The following is a 22,348-nucleotide window of genomic DNA, read 5'->3' as shown; positions in this document are numbered from 1 at the left end:
GCTCAGTGACAAATAGGGCTGGGTATTGATACAGATTTACCGATTCGATTTGATTCCGATTCACAAACTCTCGATTTGATTCCGATTTCGATTTGATATCGATTCATATGGGTATATTTAAATTATAATGTCCCTTTTGCTTACATATGAAAGGCATTCTCTCCAGCTAATCCTGTTAATTATACAGGGGACCTTCTAACTAGGTACATAAGAAAAATATAAATTTTACTAATCATATTTTATTCGTTTTTCATCATTTTGGTCACATTTTGGCTTTTTAAAAATGAGCATCCTTATATCCAATCAGTAAATAAGATATTATATTTCATATATTATTTTTGTTACATATTTATTGTTTAATTGCATAATTTGTACTATTTGCAAGTATTTAAATTGATTTGTTGAACACGTGCTAAAACAGGTACTGTCTCTTTAACAAAACCGGCATTTCTGTAAAGAGCATCTATAGATGAGCACATATTAATGAGAGAGAATAGCTTTAATCTCTTCTGTGCCATGCATGATTAGAATTAAATGTTTATTTATTTTTTTATTTATTTGTTATCAACAACTGACTGTTGAGAACAGAAAGTGTATTAAAAGAGACATTATTCAATGACAAATAGGTTGCATGGATCTTGTCTTTGGATACATTACACAGATAAACTTTTACTCTCAACACGCAATGAAAGGATCTTGCTGCAGAATGCTTCACCAATATACTACACAATTACTGGTGAGTGAAATGTAAACATTTTCCCGCCAGTTGCCAAATATATACATTTTAAGTTGCATAGCACAAAATTTGGTTGCAAATACGAGTGATTTCCTCTCATTGTAGTGGAGGGTTGTGCATCGATCTTGGGATTTAAGAATCGATATCGAGTATCAAATGAAGATCACCATGCATTGGAAAATCTATATTTTTTCCCACCACTAGTAACAAGGTTTGGATAAGTAATAGTTCAATCTAATAAAAAAATGGACTGTTTAATGGAATGGACAATGTATTTTTATGTTTATTAGAGTATTGCGTTGTTAGTTTAGCAACATGCTAACATCAAACTCTGTTAGAATCAATTGTGAGTAAAGTCTTTTGTGGGCTTCACAAGAGGAGGGCTATGCTTACAGAACTTAAGTATGTTAAGTATATTTGGTCAGACGTGAATGCTGAGCGTCTGCATACAGGACGAACACTGAACTCGCGCAGCCCAATTTTTCTTGTGCGTCTTTGAATGCACATAATGCGAATTTGCCTGGAGATAATTGTACTAAGTAGTGGGTCCACAACGTGGCAACACTTACATTTTGAGCCATTGCTGTCATGAAGAAGCACTAGAACAAGATGTAATTGCTGCTAAACATCAGGAGATGAAGGTAAAAACAACAACAATGGATGTGCAAGTCAAGAGTGTATGTTTGAGGAGGTCTGGAGATACCTGCATTTGTATAGCTTGAGCCTGAAGGACTATGAAGACATCTTTATGTGTCTAAACTCCTGAAGAGAAAGTCTGATGTCTCATAGTAGTCGCAGCGTGCATGTGCCAACCACCTGTGTATGCACGCACAGTTATATGAAGTATACTTTGACAGGCTCGTGTTCAACAGTACGCAAACGCTAAAATGGAAGTATACCTAGGGCTTAAGAAGGCAGCTGCCTATGTAGAAACTAGATAGCAAGGCAGCTCACTATGTTTTGCTTTATTCTTTAATTGTAGCCTTCCATCCAACTTGTTTTAAATCAAAGTCAGCATATCTTAAATTTTGGGCATATGTTTTTGATAGAACGACAGTTAAATACCATGATTTTTGCTATTTTAAGAGTGCTATTGCAACACTATTGTATACAGCTCAATTTGATCAGGCCAAATTTGTTAAGCTTCTACAAAGTAAATGGATTTAATAAACTGCAACAGTTTTTTAATGAGAATCATGAAGAAGAATTTTACAAGCTGTTTTTTTTAACTAGGCTAGAAATAAAGTTTAAGATATGGATACAATTTTGAGTAAAAGAAGATCTAAGGAAAATAATATACAAAGAGTTCAGAAAAGAACAGGGAGGGGGCCACAAATGAGATGAAAATTACAGGTATTTGTGAAGGTAGTCAAAGCAAAGAAGTGACTTTTTCCAGAGACCACTTTCTCTCCCCTGACCACAACACAGCAGTAAAACAAATGGTGGGGTGAGGAACATGACAGAGAAATAGTGAATGAGAGATTAAGGAATGATTTGGGTGAGATTGAGGTAGTGGGGGCATTGCGAGAGAAGTCACGGACAAATTATTGTTGTGAGAGTCGATTGTTTGCGATACAAAAACCAAAGGTTAAACTGAAGACCTCAGATTTCTGCAAATTGCCTCAGATAACAGTGTCACAAAAACGAGGCAGATTCATTTGCATTCCTGCCATCTTCCAAATTCACACACAAAAGAAGGGATCTCTCAATCAACAGAAAGAGTAAAAATAACCCACAGCAATCCTTGTTTTCTCTCATTCTCTCTCCCTCTCTGTTTCTGCATATCTACCTTTACGTCTCAGGCCTACTTTTATCTACAGGAAGTGAATGGATTGAAATTTCTGGCCATTGGTTGCAGATCATAAATAGCTTTGCACTGTCTGATTCCCTCTCACACATGCTTGGAAGGAGGAGGCAGGGGAAGGAAGATGATAAAAGGAGGATGTAGGGAGGAGAGAAGAAAGGATACAGAGGGATAAAGAGAGAAGTCTGAAGTGAAGTGGGCAGGGGAGGGATTGAGTCGGTGGAGAATAAAAGATGCAAAAACTACAGAGAGAGAAGTCAAAGAGAGAGCGGATTACTGTGGCTGCATATCAATGACAGCGAAGACATGCATTTCAAACACACACAAACATGCATTTGTAAAGCTGGGTAGTATGGTGGTATATACAGTGTAATGGTAGAAATTCTGGTATTGACAGTGGAGATTCTGCTTTATTGTTTATAGTATACCACGTGAGATGCACGGCACAATTTTGAAAATCTGACACCAAGCAGAAGAATATATACAGGTAACTGTGTTGTTAGATCCAATGTTTAAATTAGATTAACCCATCTTAAGATATATGTTTTTATGGTCATACCGCCCACCCATACACCACAGATATCTGCAGACAAGCACATGGAAAGAAATGGACAGATGCATTTCAGAGTAGACGCCACCCGCCTTCTCAGCAAAATAAAATAAAAACAAAACCATCAGTATGAAAACCAAATTTGTCCCAACATGACATGCGACTGTATTACAGATACTTGCAAATCAGCAAACAGACTGGATGTTTATTAAACCCGATCTGCCCTCTTTCCGTCACTGAGATCCTTCCTGTTTACATCATCCAGACCAACACCAGACTTCCCATAGATCTCTCTTATAGTCTGTTAAAATGCTTCTATTCTCTCTCACACTGTCTCTCTCACACCTTATTAAAAAGTGGATGTGTGTCATATGGAATAAAGGTGTCAGTTTTGTATCGTACAGCTACACTAACTAATCGCTGAGCAGCACTACATGACTCCCCATTAACTTCGCTAACAGGAAACACTAGAGGGGCGCAAAGGTCCATTGTGGGCCTCCTCTCTCTATACCTTCACTTATTATTAACTGAAAGAGGTAGATGTAATTGAATGGAGCACACAAATAGCCTCTCCACCTCTGCCCACTTCTGGCCTCTGTACCTCCGGTTGTCAGGAACATCAGGGCGGAGGGAGAGAGACAGTGAAAATTATGGTCTACAGGACAATTAACCCCCGAGGGAGCACAGTGGGAGTCTTGCACTTCTGACATATTAGCATACAAAAGTGCTGAACCTGAGTGAGGCATACTGTAGCTACACAAATGACCCGAGTGGGGGTTACACACACAAACACACAGATTTATACGTACACACAAGGCTAGTGCATGTTTTTGCATACTCTAATGTAATGGACTGTCTTTTTTGAATCCATCTATGCATATAAAAAATGTATGTTGGTAAACAAGGTTTCTGCCAAAATACCATATTTAGCTACTACAGTTTGTTACTACTATAAAAATTACCACAGTTCCACACTTTTATTATAGTAACAATATTTTGGCAGAAACAATGAATGTTTGTAAGGCAAATATCTATATAGATCTATATCTATCTATCTGTCTGTATGTCTGTCTGTCTGTCTAACTATCTGTCTGTCCATCCATCCCTCTAACTGTCTGTCCATTCATCTGTCTGTCTGTCCATCTGTCCTTCTATCTATCTGTCTATTTTTGTATCTGTTCATCTATCCATCTGTCTGTCTGTCTATCTATCTGTCTATCTTTTCATCTGTCTGTCTGTCTGTCTATCTGTCTGTCCATCTGTCTGTCTATATGTCTATCTGTCTGTCTGTCCGTCCATCCGTCTACCCATCCATTTGTTTGTTTTTCTGTCTGTCTATCCATCCATACAGACAGACAATACATCTTTAGCACCTGGACAGTAAAAGAAAGAGAAAAAACGATGTGAATTCTGTCATAATTTCTGGGTCGTGTTGTAATCATAAAAGAGGTGCTGTAGGATCCATGCTTGTTTGTGTGTAAATAGAAATATTATGCTGCTGCACAATAACAGCATCTAATGCAGCCGTGTCCCTGTAAAATATTGTAAACACACCACAATGCTGAATATTCCTCCCAGACTCCGGGGCAGCTCTCCAAACATGCTACAGTCCTCTGTTGAAATGATTATGTGCTCCAGCAGTCATTACTGAAATCATAAAAGTAGAACATAACCGTAATCGTTATTGCATAATGTAAAAGCCAAACCTGTCGTATAGCTATTTCTTGTCTTTAAAAGGATTGCACCGGCCAACGTGTCCTTCTCCTAAAGGCCCCCATGGAACCATATGCCCACAATGTGGTTACCATTGCATTGTTTACTAATTGCTGTTGTTCTGTTGATGTGCTACCATGCACTAAAGCAGTGCTCACGTGTGGTGTGAAATCAACCTATTTCTTACGCTTAGTAATGAATTCACACACACATGTGAAACCAACTGGGTAATGAACGGTTGTTGTCTTTAATGAGGCTGATTGAATTGGGAACACATGCAGCATTAATGACAGGTCAGAGAGGGTATCCCAGCATCCTCTAATCCTGAGGCATGGAAACACATGAGCATTGCCAATTTTGAACTCTCCCTCATACATGCCCTAACACAAGCACACTCACTCATCACTTTGTGTTTAAACCTCATCATTAGAACAACTGACAGAGCAAGGACACAGAGAGAGAGAGATGGATTATATTCAGAGAGATCAAGAGACAGGTTTATAGAGGGATGATGAAAGACAAAAGAAAGAGATGTGGTATTAGAGAGAGAGAAAGGGAGTTAATGTTATAGTATAAACGAAAATAAAAAGGTGAGATCTGGATAATTGTAGACACAAAGTGAGAGACAGAAAGTGAGACAGGACAGATCATCATAAAAGTTATGTCATACTCATTACATTATCTCTGTCTTTCTCTCCTTCATTCGGTAATTAAAGGTAAGGTGTGAACTCTAAAGTCACCAATTGCAAAATTAACTAGATGAATTTGAATTTTTTGTCAGTTGGAGTTTAAATAGTATTGGCCCATTTTAACATTCTCTCAATGTATGTCTATGGAAATGTTTGAGTTTTGATCATCCATTGTGCGAAAACATGAAACTCATATTAGTTAGAAAAGATAAAGCACACTATTCCAGAACTGCTTGAAGGTCTGTGCCAAGATTGGTGGATGTAGCTTGAAAACTCTAGGAGGATTTTTGAAAAGAACCCAAACCCAAGTCTGTTGAACAACACTATAATGACTAATGAATTTGCGATATTCTTAACTTGAAAAAAAGAAAAAGAAAAAAAAAACTTCAATTCATTTGAACATGTAGTTTAGATGTTTTGCTCAGATTTACAGATGGCCTTGATCGTGGAGCACTGGGAGTAGGGATCCCAGTGGCAGAGAGGTTTTCCTGTGGAACAGGAAGTGGGATGCATCTGTAACCGGATGCAGGCCTGCAGCTGATCAAACTCCATTTGATTATCAGACTTTCATCTATTGTCATAATTAATCAAAGAGCACATGGCCTGTCGTTGCCCGAGAACAGACATGCACAGGCACACACACAATCATTCAACACACACACACACACACACACACGAGCTGTCAACCTCCCACTCTTTCACACACTCCCACTTCCAACATCATCAGTCACACTTACAGCACACACGCAGTCTGACCAAAAACAACATTCACACTTTCTTCCACTAAAAAAAAGAACATGCTAAATAAAACAGGCATGCTAGATGCAGGCACTGTCACAAACAAAGCAAATACAAGAGCATTACTGTTAATCGACACTTAACACTTTTACCAGCACAAAGCTGAAGACCTGAGACTCTCTCTCTCTCTGAAAGCCTGAGACACTTTCAGAAAGCTTAAGACTCTTTACGAAAACCTGAGGCACTCCTTGAAAGCCTGAGACTCTCTCTAAAGTCCTGAAACTCCCTCTAAAAGCCTGAGACTCTCTCTGAAAGCCTATGACTTTTTCTGTAAGCTTGAGACCCTTTCTGAAAGCCTGAGACTCTCTCTAAAGTCCTACAATTCCCTCTAAAAGCCTGACACTCTTTCTCGAAAGCCTGAAACTGTCTCTGAAACCCAATGACTTTTCTGAAAGCTTGAGGCCCTTTCTGAGAGTCTGAGACTCTTTCTGATAGCCTGAGACTCTCTCAAAAAGTCTGAGACTCTTTCTGAACGTGAGACTCTCTGTCTGAAGGCCTGAGACTCTTTATGAAAGCCATATACTCTATCAAAAACCCTGGACTCTTTCGGAAAGCCTGAGACTCTCTCTGAAAGTATGAGACTCTTTTTGAAAGTCTGAGAGTCTTTCTGAAAGCCAGAGACTCTTTCTGAAAGCCTGAACTCTTTTGGAAAGCCTTAGACTCTCTCAGAAAGTCAGACTCTTTCTAAATGTCAGCCTCTCTCAAAGCCTGAACTCTTTCGGAAAGCCTGAGACACTTTCTGAAAGCCTGAGACCCTTTTTGAAAGTGTGAGACTCTTTCTAAAAGCCAGAGATTCTCTCAAAAACTCTTAGAGTCTTACTCAGTGTTTTTGTCTTGTTTTCCTGTAAAATATCTAAATATCCTTAAAACAACTTGAGAAACAAAATGACATACAATGTTTTGTGTGGTTCTCAGAGAAATCTAACAAAATGTAGTGAGACTTATGCATACAACAAGAAAAGCCTTTTGGAAAGAGTCCCGTACTTTTAGAGAGCTTCAAGCTTTGAGCACTGCAAAAAATATATTTTCTTAAAGAGCACCTATTATGGTTTTTAAACATGCCTAATTTTGTTTTAAAGGTCTCATACAATAGATTTACATGCATCCAAGGTCAAAAAACAATTTTATTTGCTCATAATTTAAATTGCAGCATTACTTTTTTTCCCAGTGTTAAAAACGACTTGTTCAATGATCCGTTCTAAAGGATTCATTCTAAACTCCTCCTTTCAGAGAACCTACTCTGCTCTGATTGGTCAGATGTCCCAGTCTGTTGTGATTGGTCGACCGCTTAATGTAGTGTTTGAGGGCGGGTCAAAGCTGTTCACGAGCAGCCAATGAAGACCAGAAGCGGGTTTTTTGTTACCAAATTACGTAGATTAGTACAGGAAGTAAGTCTGAAATTACTAACGACTCGTTTCAGGTGTTCAGAATCGGTTCCTTCTTTTTGGGAGTCAATAACTCCATTTGTCACTTTGATTTTTTAAACTTTGCAGACTTTTTTACATTCACAAACAGCTATATAACACACTACATGAAAGGTAATATTTGAAAAACCATAATAGGTGCTCTTTAATAATATTTTTGATCTAGTTTTTCATTACAAATATCAAACAATTCTTAAACAAGATTGAGAAGCGACATGACAACATACAGTATATTAAGTCTTGTTTTCAGAGAAATCTAAGTTTAGTGAGTATACTTAAAGGGATAGTTCACCCAAAGTTGAAAATTCTCTTATTATTTACTCACCCTCATGCCATCCCAGATGTGTATGACTTTCTTTCTTCTGCTGAACACATATTAAGATTTTTAGAATAATTTCTCAGCTCTGTTGGTTCATACAATGCAAGTGAATGAGTATCAAAACTTTGAAGGTCCATAAAAGTAATCCATGTGTTTCTAGTGTTTAATCCGTATCTTCAGAAGCAATATAAGTGTGGGTGAAAAACAGATCAATATTTTAGTCCTGTTTTTACTGTCAATCTCCACTTTCACTTTCTTCTTCTTTTGTTCTTGGCAATTCACATTCATCGTGCATATTGCCACCTAATGGGCAGGGAGGAGAATTTATATTAAAAAGGACTTAAATATTGATCTGTTTCTCACCCACACCTATCATATCGCTTCTGAAGACATGGCTTTAACCACTGGAGTCGTATGGATTACTTTTATGCTGCCTTTATGTGCTTTTGGACCTCAAAGGTTTGGTACCCATTCACTTGCAATGTATGGGTCTAAAGGGCTGAGATATTCTTCTAAAAATCTCAATTTCTGTTTAGCAGAAGAAAGAAAGTCATACACATCTGGGATGGCATGAGTGTGAGTAAATGATGAGAGTATTTTAATTTTTGGAAGAAAAAAAAATATTTGCCAAAAGAGTAAGAAAATGAAACCTTTATTTTTGTTACACAATTGGTAAATACTTTTTTTTGTTGTCTTTATAAGACACCAAATTTTGTTGATTTTTCTGACAACAAAACATAATATATTGTGTGTCATTTTGCTTCAACTAAATGTCTTGCTTTAAGTATATTTATGTATTTTACAGAAAAACACAACAAAAACATCAAGAAAATGATTTTTGCAGTGCTCAAAGCTTCAGCCTCTGGAAGTATTAGACTCTTTTCAAAAGCCTGAGACTCTCTATGAAGACCTGAGAACAGCAACCAGAGGGTTTAGGGGCAGGACTGAGACCTTGAGAGGGTTGGTGGCTCCTTTTACCACAGGCCAGTTGGTTGGTCACCCTACTGTCCTGGTTAAGTGACAATAAAAGATCCCTGTCTGTTACTCAAGAGGGTAAAAGCATGCTGCTGTGTTTTGACTAGTGACATTTGATCTTCTACAGAAATAAATAGATGTGCTGAAGGCAGATTTCCTCTTGTATTCAGCAGTAGGATCATTCTATTTATGCATACTGCACTGTACTTAACCTTGAAAGAGGGTTTGACGTAGATGCTTTTTAGGGGATTCATTCTTGCAGTTCCAATCTAAGTAGTCGATGTTGAGTGGTCAGTTTCGGTCATCGTTGACATGGTACACAGATAGTGGCAGGATGTTGGGAAATTTCCTTCCTATTTCACTGGCCACTGACATGCAAAAGGCTTTTGTTTAACTTTCATTAAAGGAGGGATGGAAGGAAGGAGAAAAGCTCTTCAGTGTTAGACTCAAAGTTTTGTTTAAGTAGATGGCTAGAGTTGTTTCCTCTTGCATCTGTATGTTTAGGCGTCAACTTCATAGCCAACCTTCATCTCTGTCACGACCCCATCATTGCCTTGACATCTGCTGTTTCTTGTGGGTCAATAGGTCATGGTTTAAAGGGACTTACTTTTAATTTAGATGAGTAACATGGGGATTGGTTTGGATGTTAGTTCCAGAGAAGTGCTTATTATGGACAGGAAGTCAAGAGGAAGTATATGAGAGTAGGGAATAGATTGAAAAGACATGGGAAATGCTTTAGACTGACAAAGCTGGTCATCACTCAACCTTTGCCCAGTTTTCCGGACATCCATAAAAAATGACAGAAGAAACAGAATGGTCTGTTTTCTTTAGGGTGGAGTGAAAGCACACACTGCTAAATTAATTTTCTTACTCAGTATTTTTGTCTTGTTTTCTGGTAAAAAAAAAAATATCTAAACATCCTATATCTAAACATGCAAATGAAACACATTTTCTTGAGAAGCAGAATGACACACAGTAAGATATTAAGGCTTGTTTTCAGAGAAATCTAGCAAAATTTTGTAACGTTTACATTTAAAGCAAGAAAATAACTTTGTTTAACTTTAGTTTAGTTTAGGTTAGGTTAGTTTAGTTTAGTAAGGAAATACATGTATTTTTTCTTACCCCACTGGTAAATCGTTTTTTTTTTCTTGTTTTGAGTACCAATGTTTGGCCCCATTTCCACCTGGTATTAAGATGCGTTTCGGGTGCACATGTGGTCAGGTAAGACACATCGCTGTTTACACCTGGTCACTTAAATGCGTCTCCTGTGACCACTTGTGTTCGGATTTGGAGGGGAAGGTCACTGTTTCATGACGACATACATCAGTCACTCTGTCAGTGTGTTACTGCATGATATTAAAGCACAACAAAGTCAGAAAAGACAAAGAAAGCGAAAAAAAAAAAAAAACGCTCTCCCAGATGCGGTTGAAATTTAATCTAAGCACAAACTATACACTGCCTCTGTCTGAACAGACACGAGCCGAATTCGGTTCCACAAGAGGCTCACCACAGCTAATTATTACGTTGGAAACAATCTCCAAATCTCCAAACCATATGCTTAAGTTTATAACATCAGACTACGGTATTCATCTGGGCACTTGGTTTCAGGTGACTTCTAATTTCATGATAACCAACTTTAAATGATGTCGTTCATATGCACATGCAAGCATGTTTCCTTGCACATTGCACATTGTTTCACATATGTTCCCAACATTTAATCTAGCAACAATTACGTTCACTAAGTTAGGTCTTCCCTAAACAGTCTACCACAAGTTTTCACATGAAAACACAGGCTCTTCCTGTTAACACTGTGTGATCCCGTACTTGAGGATTCAGCCCTTTTCGCATAGGGAGTTTCTTTAAATGCATCGTATATCACTTCCACAAGAATCTAGTGTCCTACCGTCTTATGCCATGCGGGCCCACGCCTACGGATTCAGCCGCTCGCAGCTCCGAGCAAGCTCAGTATAATACAGCTAAAATATTCTCACACGAATCGCACACTCTCCCATTGAACGCTGTGTAGTCCCGTGCCTGAGGATTGCTTCCGTATCGGCGACCCAATGGCCTGTCCGAGCACCAATCCACTCACTAGGCCGGTGGTCATCTGAAGCATTCAGTAGTTACATATGTACAAATCATTTTCAAATTAAAAAAGCGCACCTTGCCCTAATAAAATAAAAAAGGGAGAAGGGGCCGCTCGCTCTACCTTGTCCATATTTCGGGGGCCTTCCCGTTCAGATGCTGCGAGGGTCCACTCCTGCCAGCCCAAAAGCCCTCCTGTCCGTACAGCTGAGAGGGCCCTCCCACATACAAATATCCAAGGTCTGTCCCGTTCAAAACACAGGAGGGTCCTCCTGTTCAGATGCTGCGAGGATCCACCCCCGGCAAGCCCGGAAGACCTCCCATCCGTACCACTACGAAGGCCCACCCACACACATACATCAAGGGCTCTCCCATTCGAATCGCAGTGGGGGTCCTCCCTTTTGAATGCCGAGTGAGCTTACTCACATTTATTTGTATCATGGGCTCTCCCATTCGTACCGCTGTGAGGTCCTTCCCGTTTCGAATGCAGTGAGGTCCCCCGTTCGATTGCAGGATGGACTCGTCCGCTCGAGTGGCAGCCGAGCCCCACATACGTGAGGTTAGCCCGTTCGTTGCACAGGCCTCTCCCGTCGAACGAATTGCATCTGGAGGGATGCTTAAGGTTTGGTCCGGGTGGCTCGGGTTCTCCCACGCCTGGAACAGACCTGCCTGATCAGGGGAGTGGCCCCCCGTGCGCGAGGCCCTCCAGTTGCAATAAAATCACTTACTAACCTTTTCTGTGTAAAGATATTATTTTATTTATTTTAAAACATTGTTGCCATGACAATGTAATGTCAACAAACCCTCGAAACCCTAAAATGACTGTAAAAATGGTGATTTAAACCAGTTTATAGCTCAAATAGTACATGAGTTTTAACAACAACAAAAACAATTAAGTGCTTTCATAAAATGATATGCTTCACATTTCTGCCTTTAAACCCTCCACAAATTGTCCCCATTCACTTCCATTGTAAGTGCCTCACTGTAACCTAATTTTTTTTAAAGAATAAACTTCTGTGGTAATCAACATTATGCCACAAATGCTGTCGACTGAGCTTAACTTGTACTGAATCTGGAATATTTCTTCATTTTATTAAATGAATAAAAAGGGGTACATTTGATAAAGCACAATTTACTAAGGCCCAATTGTTTTCAGTGCACTGCACTGGCAAAAACACAGATGGAAATTCCTTGTATTTAAACTGTACTTGGCAAATAAAGGAGAGAGCTATGTATGATTTCAATGTTTAATTTATAGTAATAGAATCTAATCAGTAATAGAATCTAATTAAGAAAGCAGTAAAAACTACTTCTAAATTAATCTTTCAATTAGCTAGCTGAGAATGTTCTTTCTGGTTCGCACATGATGAGTTAGTTTTACTCTCTGTTCTTAGTAGTTAAATGGTTGTTTTCTGGAGATTTAACACAAGCTCTTTAAGGGCCCCTCTGCTCTGTTGCTATTGGAGCTCTACCCATAATCCCTCTCTAGGTCATGCATGATCATATGAACAACTCTCTGTAATGGTCAGAAATCTTTTAGTGAGCAACGACAAACGGAAGTTTACAGCTTGAATTCTCGAATCCTGTCAACCTGATACAATAGTCTGACACGTTCCAATCCCACCAGTCCCTCCCTTGCAACTTGGATATAAGCAGAGCTACATCGATCCAATAAAAACTGGCATGCAAGTGAAGATGTGAGTCATCGAATTGCTATATTGCAATGCCTCCTATTAAAGACAACTCATTTGGACCAAATCGCCATCATCTCTCACTTCTCTTATCTCCCGCTCGCTCTCTCTCTTTCATGCTAATGAAAAAAGAAAAACAGAAATCAATGGTTGTGAGATTGCTCCTGCACAGGTCGGCATCTCAATTCAGTGATGGTAAAAAGGCCGCCCCTCCAAACTTGCTTATCATCTTGAATATTTGAATTCACACAACCTTTCGGGCTAAATAATTAAAACGCTGCACAGGCAGAGAGTGGTTTTCACATTGTTATCGGCGCCGCTAAACAGTATTTGACATTTGACGCACATTTAAAAGTCAGTGGGTTTTTTCTCAAATCAGCAATTATTATCAAGGCCCTAATTTCCCTTTTTAATGGAGTGAAACAGGTGTGACTTGATGATTAGAGCAAATGTGTGAAAATGGCTAGTGCTGAACAGACAGGACTGCTCTAGGGTTTCTTTTTTTTTTTCGCTTTTTCTCTTGAAGCTTTGCTTCGGGCATCGTAATAATGCATCCCAGTGAACGCAGCCTTCAATTTTAATTACAAACACATCTCTCATTGTCCGTGGCTGTCAAAAACAAGCCATCCTCCATATGTGGCATGTTCCTCATAAACGATCGTGAGTTGTGTTGATGCTGCTGTGCTTTGACAAGCATCCACGTTTTGGCTGGTGGTCTGCCTACATGCATTTATCGTGGTACGTTTTGAAAGAGTGTAAAATCTGTAATTAAATTGTACTGACTGTGTTTTGTCTTTCTATAAACAGTTTCAGCTCTGCAGGGATAGTGACAGGGAGGCTCTGGGGAGGTGGAGCCCATAATCACTTTTGTTTATGTTTTGTTGTTTGCAATCTCCCTTGACAGGAGCTGTTTTGAATCTGGATCATCCGCGCCTCATCGTCCAATCAGAATCTGCATTCCGTGGAGTGAAAAAGCGAGTGGGACCGGTGAAATGGTCTGGGCCAAAGTCCTTCTTGTGATGTTCATGATAGGGTTTGAAAAGGGGATTTGCGTTAACTGGAACCCCGTTCCACGCAAGACAGTTAAATATAATGGTGAGTATCTAATGGCCATACAGAACTGCGAGCAGTTCCTCCCAATGCCACTGTCCCATGCCCTTTTTCTCACACTCTTTTCATGGCACTCCGTCTTTCTTTAGTACTCCGTCTCTTTCTTCTTTTCTTCATACAACCCCTCCCTTCATTCTGCATGCAGATTTGAGATAAGAGGTGTGATTTTTGCTTTGAATTCACAGAGATATCAGGTTACTGCCGGGTTTTATATTGCATTATTGAAAAGTGCTTGTGTCTCTATATTCATCTGCACTCACTCCATTTGTTCCTATTCCAACTGTTGATCTCTCCTCCTTTTCTTCTATGGTTTCTGTCTTTTCCTGTTTTAAGGCACATTTCATGAAAATGGTACAACTTGGTGTGTTATAACTTTCTGAAAATATTAGAGGCATAAATCCAATGTATTTTTTTTTTTTTTTTTTGCACAATATGTTAGATAAACCATTTTCGGTAGCATTACAATAAGGTTCTATTTGTTAGGTATCATGAACTGACAAAGAACAATATTTTTAACAATATTTATTAATCTTTGTTAGTTTATAAAAATACAATAAGTCACTGATAATTCATGTTAGTTCATAATTTTAATTCATGAAAATTAGAGCTATCAGAATTAACGTGTTAACGTGATTAATTAAAAAAGTTTAACGCGTTCATTTTTCTTAATCACGATAAATGCATTTACCGTTAATACAGCATAAACCAGCATTAACACTTGTTGGAAGGGTGGAACTTTTGCGATGTGTCTGCCTGGAGTCATTACACTGACGCACACTTCACACACACACAAGCACTTCCATGTCAGTGATAAAATGATGGAGAAAGGAGCTCTTAATGCTATTTGTTGTACAAAACAAGCCCAGATGGGACTATTTTTCATCCTATCTTAGGTGTTTTTTAAATACCACAGAAGCATGTTAAGTCTTAACTATCACCAAAATGCAGAATGAGACGTTTTTATCTGAAAGCGCTTTTCATATGGAGTTCAAAGTGCCGATTGACGCTGTTGTTGACGGCCTGACGGGAATCATGAATGTGGCTTCATGATTCATAATGTAGGAAAGTGGATAGCCACAGTCTACTGGCAGATTAAAATTGTGAAGGATGAAAGTTTAAGAGATTTAATGCCCATTGCAATGAATATGCGACCTATGGAGACTAGTTCTTTCAATTAGTCAAACTCCCACTTAGACTTTGGGAAACATTTATTGTTATTTGAACATTAAACACAGCATTTCTATCTTTATACTGTGGAAGGCTTTGTTTGGAAAATGTTAATAAAGCATTATATTGCTACATATTGTTTTGGTTTCTTTTGTAAGATGCAAATAAATGCATTTTAACAGGAAAAAGGGTATATATAGATTAGAATTGCAGCACTTTCCAAATCTGTGATTAATCGTGATTGACTACAAAAAAGTATGGGATTAATCGCAATTAAAAATTGTAATAGACTGACAGCACTAATGAAAATACAATTGTCCATTTTTAGTTTATAATGCATTAACTAATATTAACATATTGTATACAACCTTTCATTTTAAAAATGTATTAGTACATGGGTAATATTTCTTAATAAGGTTCTATTTGTAAGCATTAGTAAATGCATTAGGTATCATATAACTAACAATAAACAATATTTTTAACAACATTTATTCATCTTGGTTAATGTTAGTCTATAAAGATACAATTGTAAATTTTTTGTACTTGTTAGTTTATAATGCATTAACTTACAGTATGTTAACACATGCAACTTTTTATTTTTAAACAGTACTTGTAAATATTAACCAAAATTAACCAAATTAACCAAAATTAATAAGTGCTGTAAAAGTATTGTGCATTGTTAGTTCATCTTAACTAATGTAGTTCACTAATGTCAATGAATACAACCTCATTGTTAGGTGTTACCCTATTTTCTTACATTTAATTAACCTAGCATGAAAAGTATCTAGATTTTAACACATTAAATGTATGTATCCTCCACTTTAAACTGTGATTTTTGCCTGTCCTACTTCGAAAGTCTTGACCTTCTTGACTGTATCCAACAATTAAAATCCATATAGCAATTTCAGAATATTGACAATTTATTGAATTTATATTTAATTAAAGTATAAAAGTATTTTTTAATTATACATTTTATTTCAAATGTAATATTTAGCTGTCACACATTTTGCACGCAACCGTTACTGAATGATTTTTATCGCCCTATTTTGTACCCTATTCGTGGAAAATGGCTTCCAAATCTCTGTTGATAATCAAACAAACAGTTACATTAAACGTACAGCAGTAGGCATAATCTGATATGTACTCTCATAAACTGATAATATCTCCTTTTAAGCCAGCAGTAGAGAGAGTGCAGGCTGAGAACCCACTGCCTTAAATGGACAGGAAATGGCCAGTTGAGCTACAGCAAGGGAGGGCAAAAGAAGATGTGGGACGTCAAAGAAAGTCCAAAAAAGAAAAGTACACAATGTGTCTGCAGTGTGTGTTTAACTACTGTTCTTGGTCATGTGTGACTCCGTACAGGCCCTAAACCACATAAACACTAGACCAGTGCACCACACATGCACCTTTTGCTGAGGATGAAAGACAAAAAACAGGCAAAGCATCGATATGCACTTTAATGTTTGCTTCTGTGTGTGTACAGAGTGCTTAGACTGGCAGTCTGAGGGATTTAGAGCTTCAGTAGTGTGTGAGTGTGTGTGTGTGTGTGTGCGTGCGCTTGGAGGTTGGGAGCTGGATCGCAGCAGAGATAATATTTACCTACGACTTTCCACACCCCTGCCCCCCAAAGACCCCACCTCCACAATTATCCCCGACTTAAAAACGCTGGGGATTCGCAAGAAACGCAAACACGTGTCTCTCCGTCTTTTCTTTTTTATTTATCATCAAAGAGCCACAACTTTTTTGGCAGCCATTAAAATGTTGCTTTCACGCTTGTAGCGTTCTGCTTGCTCACCCTGTGGTCCACTAAAAACAGCTTTAAGAGTTCAAAGTGGAGTCTGAGATCCCGCCCTCTCCACGCCCCACCCCGTAACTTTCCACTGCCGGCAACAGAGCACCACAACTGGCAACCTAGCACACAGAGGCCAGATAAAAAGAGAGAAAGACAAAGTCTAACGTAAATTAAAGAGAAATGTCATTGGAGGCTAGAGGAAACTCCTGCTGACTTAGAAGAATAGCATAAATGTACAAAGTCCAACGCGCTGAGGACGGCAAAGCTACAGAGTGAAAGAGAAAAAGAAAGGGACTGTCTGCCCAGCACAACTCTTCACCCTCCAATTACTATAATGACGGCCTCGGTTGAAAATGGCGGGCCAGCTGAGTGTGTGTATGTGTTTATGTAAGAGGACTAAAGCCTGTCCTATCCATCTATCTGTGCAGATCCCATCCCCACACCCAGATAGCACACACACATACTCAGATATACACTGATTTATCTGTGATTTATACTCTCGAGTCAAGCAGATGCCCTCTCCTGTGATTGCACGTCTCATTGTCTGTAAAACTGTGTTTCTTTTCCATTCAATACATTTGTCCCCTATACCCTTTGTGAACCTGTATGCTCCAGGAGGCTGTTTGTTAAAGGGGGCAGAAAAAAAGAAAGTCTTTCTATTTTTTGTATGCTTGCCACTTTCATGAAAAGGTCACGCTCAGTACAAGCTGCGAGCTCAATTCTCGACTGCCGTCTCCCCGCCTGGACTGTCAAACTTCAGCCTATTTTCAACAACCTTTTGCACATCTTTTCCTTTTACTGTCATTCTGTCTCTTTCACTCTCTCTTTTTCATTTTATCTCAATCTTCCTTTTTCTATTTCCACCTTGCTCTTTAACTCCCATACAGTTTCTGTAATTTTCTCAGCAGCCATACCTCTTTAGTTGTCTCTAGCATTCCACTCACTCACTCGAGGAAAATTGTATTGCTCAGATGTTGCTTTTTCATAGGTCTGAAGACATAATGATACAGTAATTCTCAGTTATGTTTCCTTTAAGATTCTTATTTTTTGCATGAAGTAGAAATAAAAGTAGCAGCAAATGAGAAAATTGTTGACATAGAGTAGCAAATAGCCATTAACATAAATGTAGCACAGCTCAGATAATTGGTCTTTGTAGAATTTGATGAGAAAAGTTTCATCATTGAGTTCTTTCAAAAGCAAACTTTGGTATCTTGGCAAATCTGAGCACAGTATGTTACATTGTTGAGATCTCTTCTGAAACTGTAGAGGGGTGTGAGAAGATGTTTTCTCAGGAGTCATTCACACATATGCTGTTTTTTAATAGTTTTTCTATTTGACATGCACTAGACGGATGTTGCGCCATGTCTCGCTGTTTTTTCAGCGACTTGCACAGGAGCATCGTGTGTTAAAAGAATGTCCACTTTAAAAATGTTTATCAAGACACCTGCATTCTGCTCCATTCTTTACGCAAGAACGCATTCGGTCTGAATGGCCCCTAAGCAGGAGACTTGCTGTTTTTTTAATTGTTTTTCTGTGTAAACATTTGCTAGACGGATGTTGTGCCGAAGGAGGGCCGTATTTTAAAGAATTTCAACTTTTACAAATATGTCTCAAGACACCTGCGTTCTGTTCCATTCATTGCACTGTGTCCAGCTTTTATTAACACCAGAACGCTTCAGTGTGAACAGCCCCTAAGCAGTAGATTTTCTGGTTTTTTATTTTTATTATTATTGTTTTTCTATGTAAACATGTGCTACATGGAAATAGTGGCACTGTCTTTTCAGCGTATTGCGCAGGAGCGCCACGTTTTTAAGACAGTATTTCAAGTTTAAAAAAAAATTACTTTAAAAAACGTGTATCGAGACACCAATATTCAGTTCCATTCAAATTGATTTATCCAGCTTTTTTTAACAGAAATGAAAGGTGAACTCAGTAACTTTTGTCTTTGTGTCATCGTGGACTAGGACACCTATCGGCTTGGAAGCAGCATCATTTAAAAGATGCCATTGTAGAAATGTAGTATTAACAGTCAGCCATGATTACTTAAATCAGTGAATGAAAGTGTCAAATATCAGGACGGTTACTGAGATTAAGCAAGTAGTATTTGGCTGGTCATGTGATTCTAACATGGCAGGGGGCTGTGGGATCTTCTCCACATAGAATAAAACAGCTTTTATAAAGTTACTGATATGACTGGAGTCTTAATTTTAATGTGAGTAGTCATGATTTCCTACATATACTGCAACATTACAATTCATGTCTTTAGGAGTAAAATATTTTTAATGAGGAAAAAATTACTTCTTGCACCTTTTAAAAAACAAGAATACAAGAATGTGTTTGCTCTGAACGACCCCTAAGCAGGAGACTTGCTGTTTTTTTTAATTGTTTTTTTATGTAAATACTCATTAGACAGATGTTGTGATGCTGTGTTTTTAGTGTCTTTTTAGTGTGTCTAAGTTTTTAAGATGCTGTGTTAAGTTTAAAAGAATTTAAACTTTTCAAAACATGTCTCAAGAAAAAAACTAGAATAAAAACGTAACTTTCATCAATTCTCACCAAACAGCAAAGGAACTAAGCTAAAGAAATCGGTAATGAATGGTCTATTGACAAGAATGAAAAAAAAATTGTTCGGGCAGAACGAAATATTTGTCAGCAAATTCACTCCGGTGCAGTAGGTGGCGCAACACACGTGTCAGCAGCTCAGCATCTTGAGAAAAAGATGAAAGTCAAACACTTTTAAAAAGTTCACAAAGCAACCAGAGAACCAAAAGACGAAAGACAAGCAAGCAACCAACTCTCCATTTGCTCTCTATTCAAATTGCTGTCTTGGAGGAAAAAAACTGAGACTTAAGAAATCTCAAGTGCAATTTATCTTTCCTTTTGGCCATTTTCTCTGCACCACACCTATTTCATTCTCCACTTTTGCGGGGTTTGTGAGTTTTTCTTCCTGTTGTTGTGGTAATCCGCTCTGACCATTTCCTGTGCTGAGCTGTGTTCTCCACTCTTCCCTTCCCAAAGCAGTAGCAGCCCCACCACTCCTTCATCTAATCTACTGCAATTACAACATTTCCCCTCTCCCCCCACCTGCCTACTCTCTCACGCTCTTAAGCGCGGCGTGTGTATTTGTGTGTTTGTGTGTCTGCCTAAACACACCACCTATGTGTTTCTTAATGTCTTTTTCCCTTTCTTCTTTTTATTTTCTCCTTTGTGTGTCACCCTCAGACATTGATTCTCTTTCTTCATTGGATCTTTGTCCTAGTAAATGAGGGTGTTTTTATAGCCTGTGTATGCGTGTGCATGCTCACTTGTTCTTTCTCTTCATAATTTGTGTGTGTGTGTGTGTGTGTGTGTGTGTGTGTCCATTCTCATCAGTGTTTCTAGTTGTTTTTTTTTTTTTGTTTTTTTTTTTTTTGGTATCCATGTCGCAGCATCAAAGGGCTTAAAATAGGTTTTTAATAGCACAGTGTGTGTGTTCGGAGTGCTGCGGTTATGAGTTATAAGCAGGGTAAGACTGAATTTATAGCAAAACTGCTTTGTAAGGAGCCATGGAGGAACATCAGAGGCAAACAGCAACCTTTAGCCTGATTTGGTTTTAGTTTTGCGGCTCGATTCCCCTAACTAGAGCGCCCTCTTCCACTGCCCTCTCATTCAGTCCAGCTGAAAACTAATGAAGGACAAAGACACACACACATACACACAAAGTTCCCTTTTGTATTGCTCACATCTGGATTTCATTCAAAGTGATATTTATTTTTAGCACGTCTTTACTTACTGGGTTTTTGTTTTTTTTTCATACACACAGAGACTCTCTCTCTGCCCCATTAGGTATGCTACTATTGTCTTTTGGAACCACTGTCGCATTCACGTGTGATTTCGATTTCTCCGCTGTAATGCGAGCTCATCATCCGTGAGGGAGGGTAGTTATTAGATGAAAGTATTCCTTCTCATGAATAATATGGAGAAAGGCTCAGAATCGAATTACATATTAGTGTACTCGACTGCCAGTCATAACTGTTTGCGAGTTGTATGCATATACCTCATATTTTATGACGTTGCTTTAAGTTTCGTTTTTAAACTGGATGAATGAAATGGCTAAAAAAAACGCTTTACCCTTAACATTAAACATAATTTCCATGATTGTTTTTAACAATGTGCAACCTGTACATATCTGTTAAAGGTGCACTCAGTAATTTTTCCTCTTCAAAAAAACTTCAAACGACATGAATTGTAATTTTCCAATATATGTAGGAAATCATGACTACTCACATTAAAATGAAGACTTCAGTCATATCAGTAACCTTATAAAGGTTATAGTTTTATTCTACATGGAGAGGGTCCGCACATGGGGGCTGCTGTGTTATTTGACACTTTCACTCATTGATTAAAGTAATCATGGCTGACTATGAATACTACATTTCTACAGTGGCATCTGAAATTGAAAATTATTGATTTTAAAGGTGCTATATGTAATATTTTTTACTGTACTAAATCATAAAATGACCATAATATGACTTTAGAGAATTAGGAAATGTTAAGTTGAAATACTGGCTTCTCCGATAACACAGCTACAGCCAGTATATTCTATTTTGAAGTTTTCGTTCCGGGCCGGAATTTCTGTTTATGTTTTGGCCTGTGTGATCCCGCCCACTGCCCACTCACCAATAGTATTTCAACACCACCGGGTTGCCAGATTTGAACAAGTTTGCAGGCAAACAACACTGCGTGCTCCAGCCATGGAAGCCAGCAAACGAACTGGATCAGAGATAACAGATTCCACCTGACCTAAAAAGCCTCGCCATCCATCTAAAAACCACCATGACCAGAGGCGTAGTAAAACAAGGATAAATATTGGAGATGCCTTTGGAAGATGGAGACAGCTTAAAGCCCAGAAATCCTTTAAAATGGATGCTGAGTTGGCTAGTTTGCGTGTCAACATTCTGGCAACCCGCATGAGCTTCGAGTCTGGGGCGGGGCAGACAACTCTCCAATATTTTGAATTTGGACTGCAGTGCCCATTTCAAATGTTTGTTGTCAATCTTACATATAGCACCTTTAAATGATGCTGCATCCAAGCCACTAGGTGTCAGTGTAAGTCCAAGATGACACAAAGACAAAAGTTACTGTGTGCACCTTTAACATCTCAAAAAAACAAATGTGGGGTGTCATGACCCTTTAAAGCATGTGCTATGCATTTTGCATACTCACTTAGGGAAAACATGTAATAACAAGCCTTGGTCAACCCTATTGATTGTTTTACTTCAATTTGTTAGCCGTTTATTTAATTTTTTTTATTAAGAGTATTTTCCAACAGGGAACCCCTACAAAGAACAGTGGATGGCTTTCTCAATGCTACCACTGTCTGGTTGGGATCCGTAAGTGCACCTTGCTTCTCAGTCTGTAATTGTGGCTTCTCTGAAAAACTTATTTGACTTGATGAACTCTGTCTGTGACTGGCTGAAAGGCATTTGAGTCATTATGCAGGTATTTAGAAGTGT

The 22,348-nt window shown here is 38.5% G+C and overlaps 1 protein-coding gene across 2 annotated transcripts in view; it reads left to right on the top strand.

The window, feature by feature from the left end:
- Positions 1–22,348, top strand: part of LOC127425316 (semaphorin-4C-like) — an 88,317-nt gene that overhangs the window by 40,059 nt on the left and 25,910 nt on the right. For both annotated transcript variants that reach the window (XR_007894600.1, XM_051671161.1), the window contains exon 2: positions 13,689–13,879. Coding sequence is in view for 1 of the 2 variants with exons in the window: in XM_051671161.1 (XP_051527121.1) it covers positions 13,777–13,879 (103 nt within the window). In the remaining variant the exon portion in view is untranslated. The remainder of the gene's footprint in view (positions 1–13,688; positions 13,880–22,348) is intronic.

Source organism: Myxocyprinus asiaticus, chromosome 3, assembly GCF_019703515.2.
Source record: "Myxocyprinus asiaticus isolate MX2 ecotype Aquarium Trade chromosome 3, UBuf_Myxa_2, whole genome shotgun sequence".
Classification (NCBI taxonomy): domain Eukaryota; kingdom Metazoa; phylum Chordata; class Actinopteri; order Cypriniformes; family Catostomidae; genus Myxocyprinus; species Myxocyprinus asiaticus.
The sequence above is the reverse complement of the archived record's forward strand: the minus strand, read 5'-3'. Positions and strand labels throughout refer to the sequence as shown.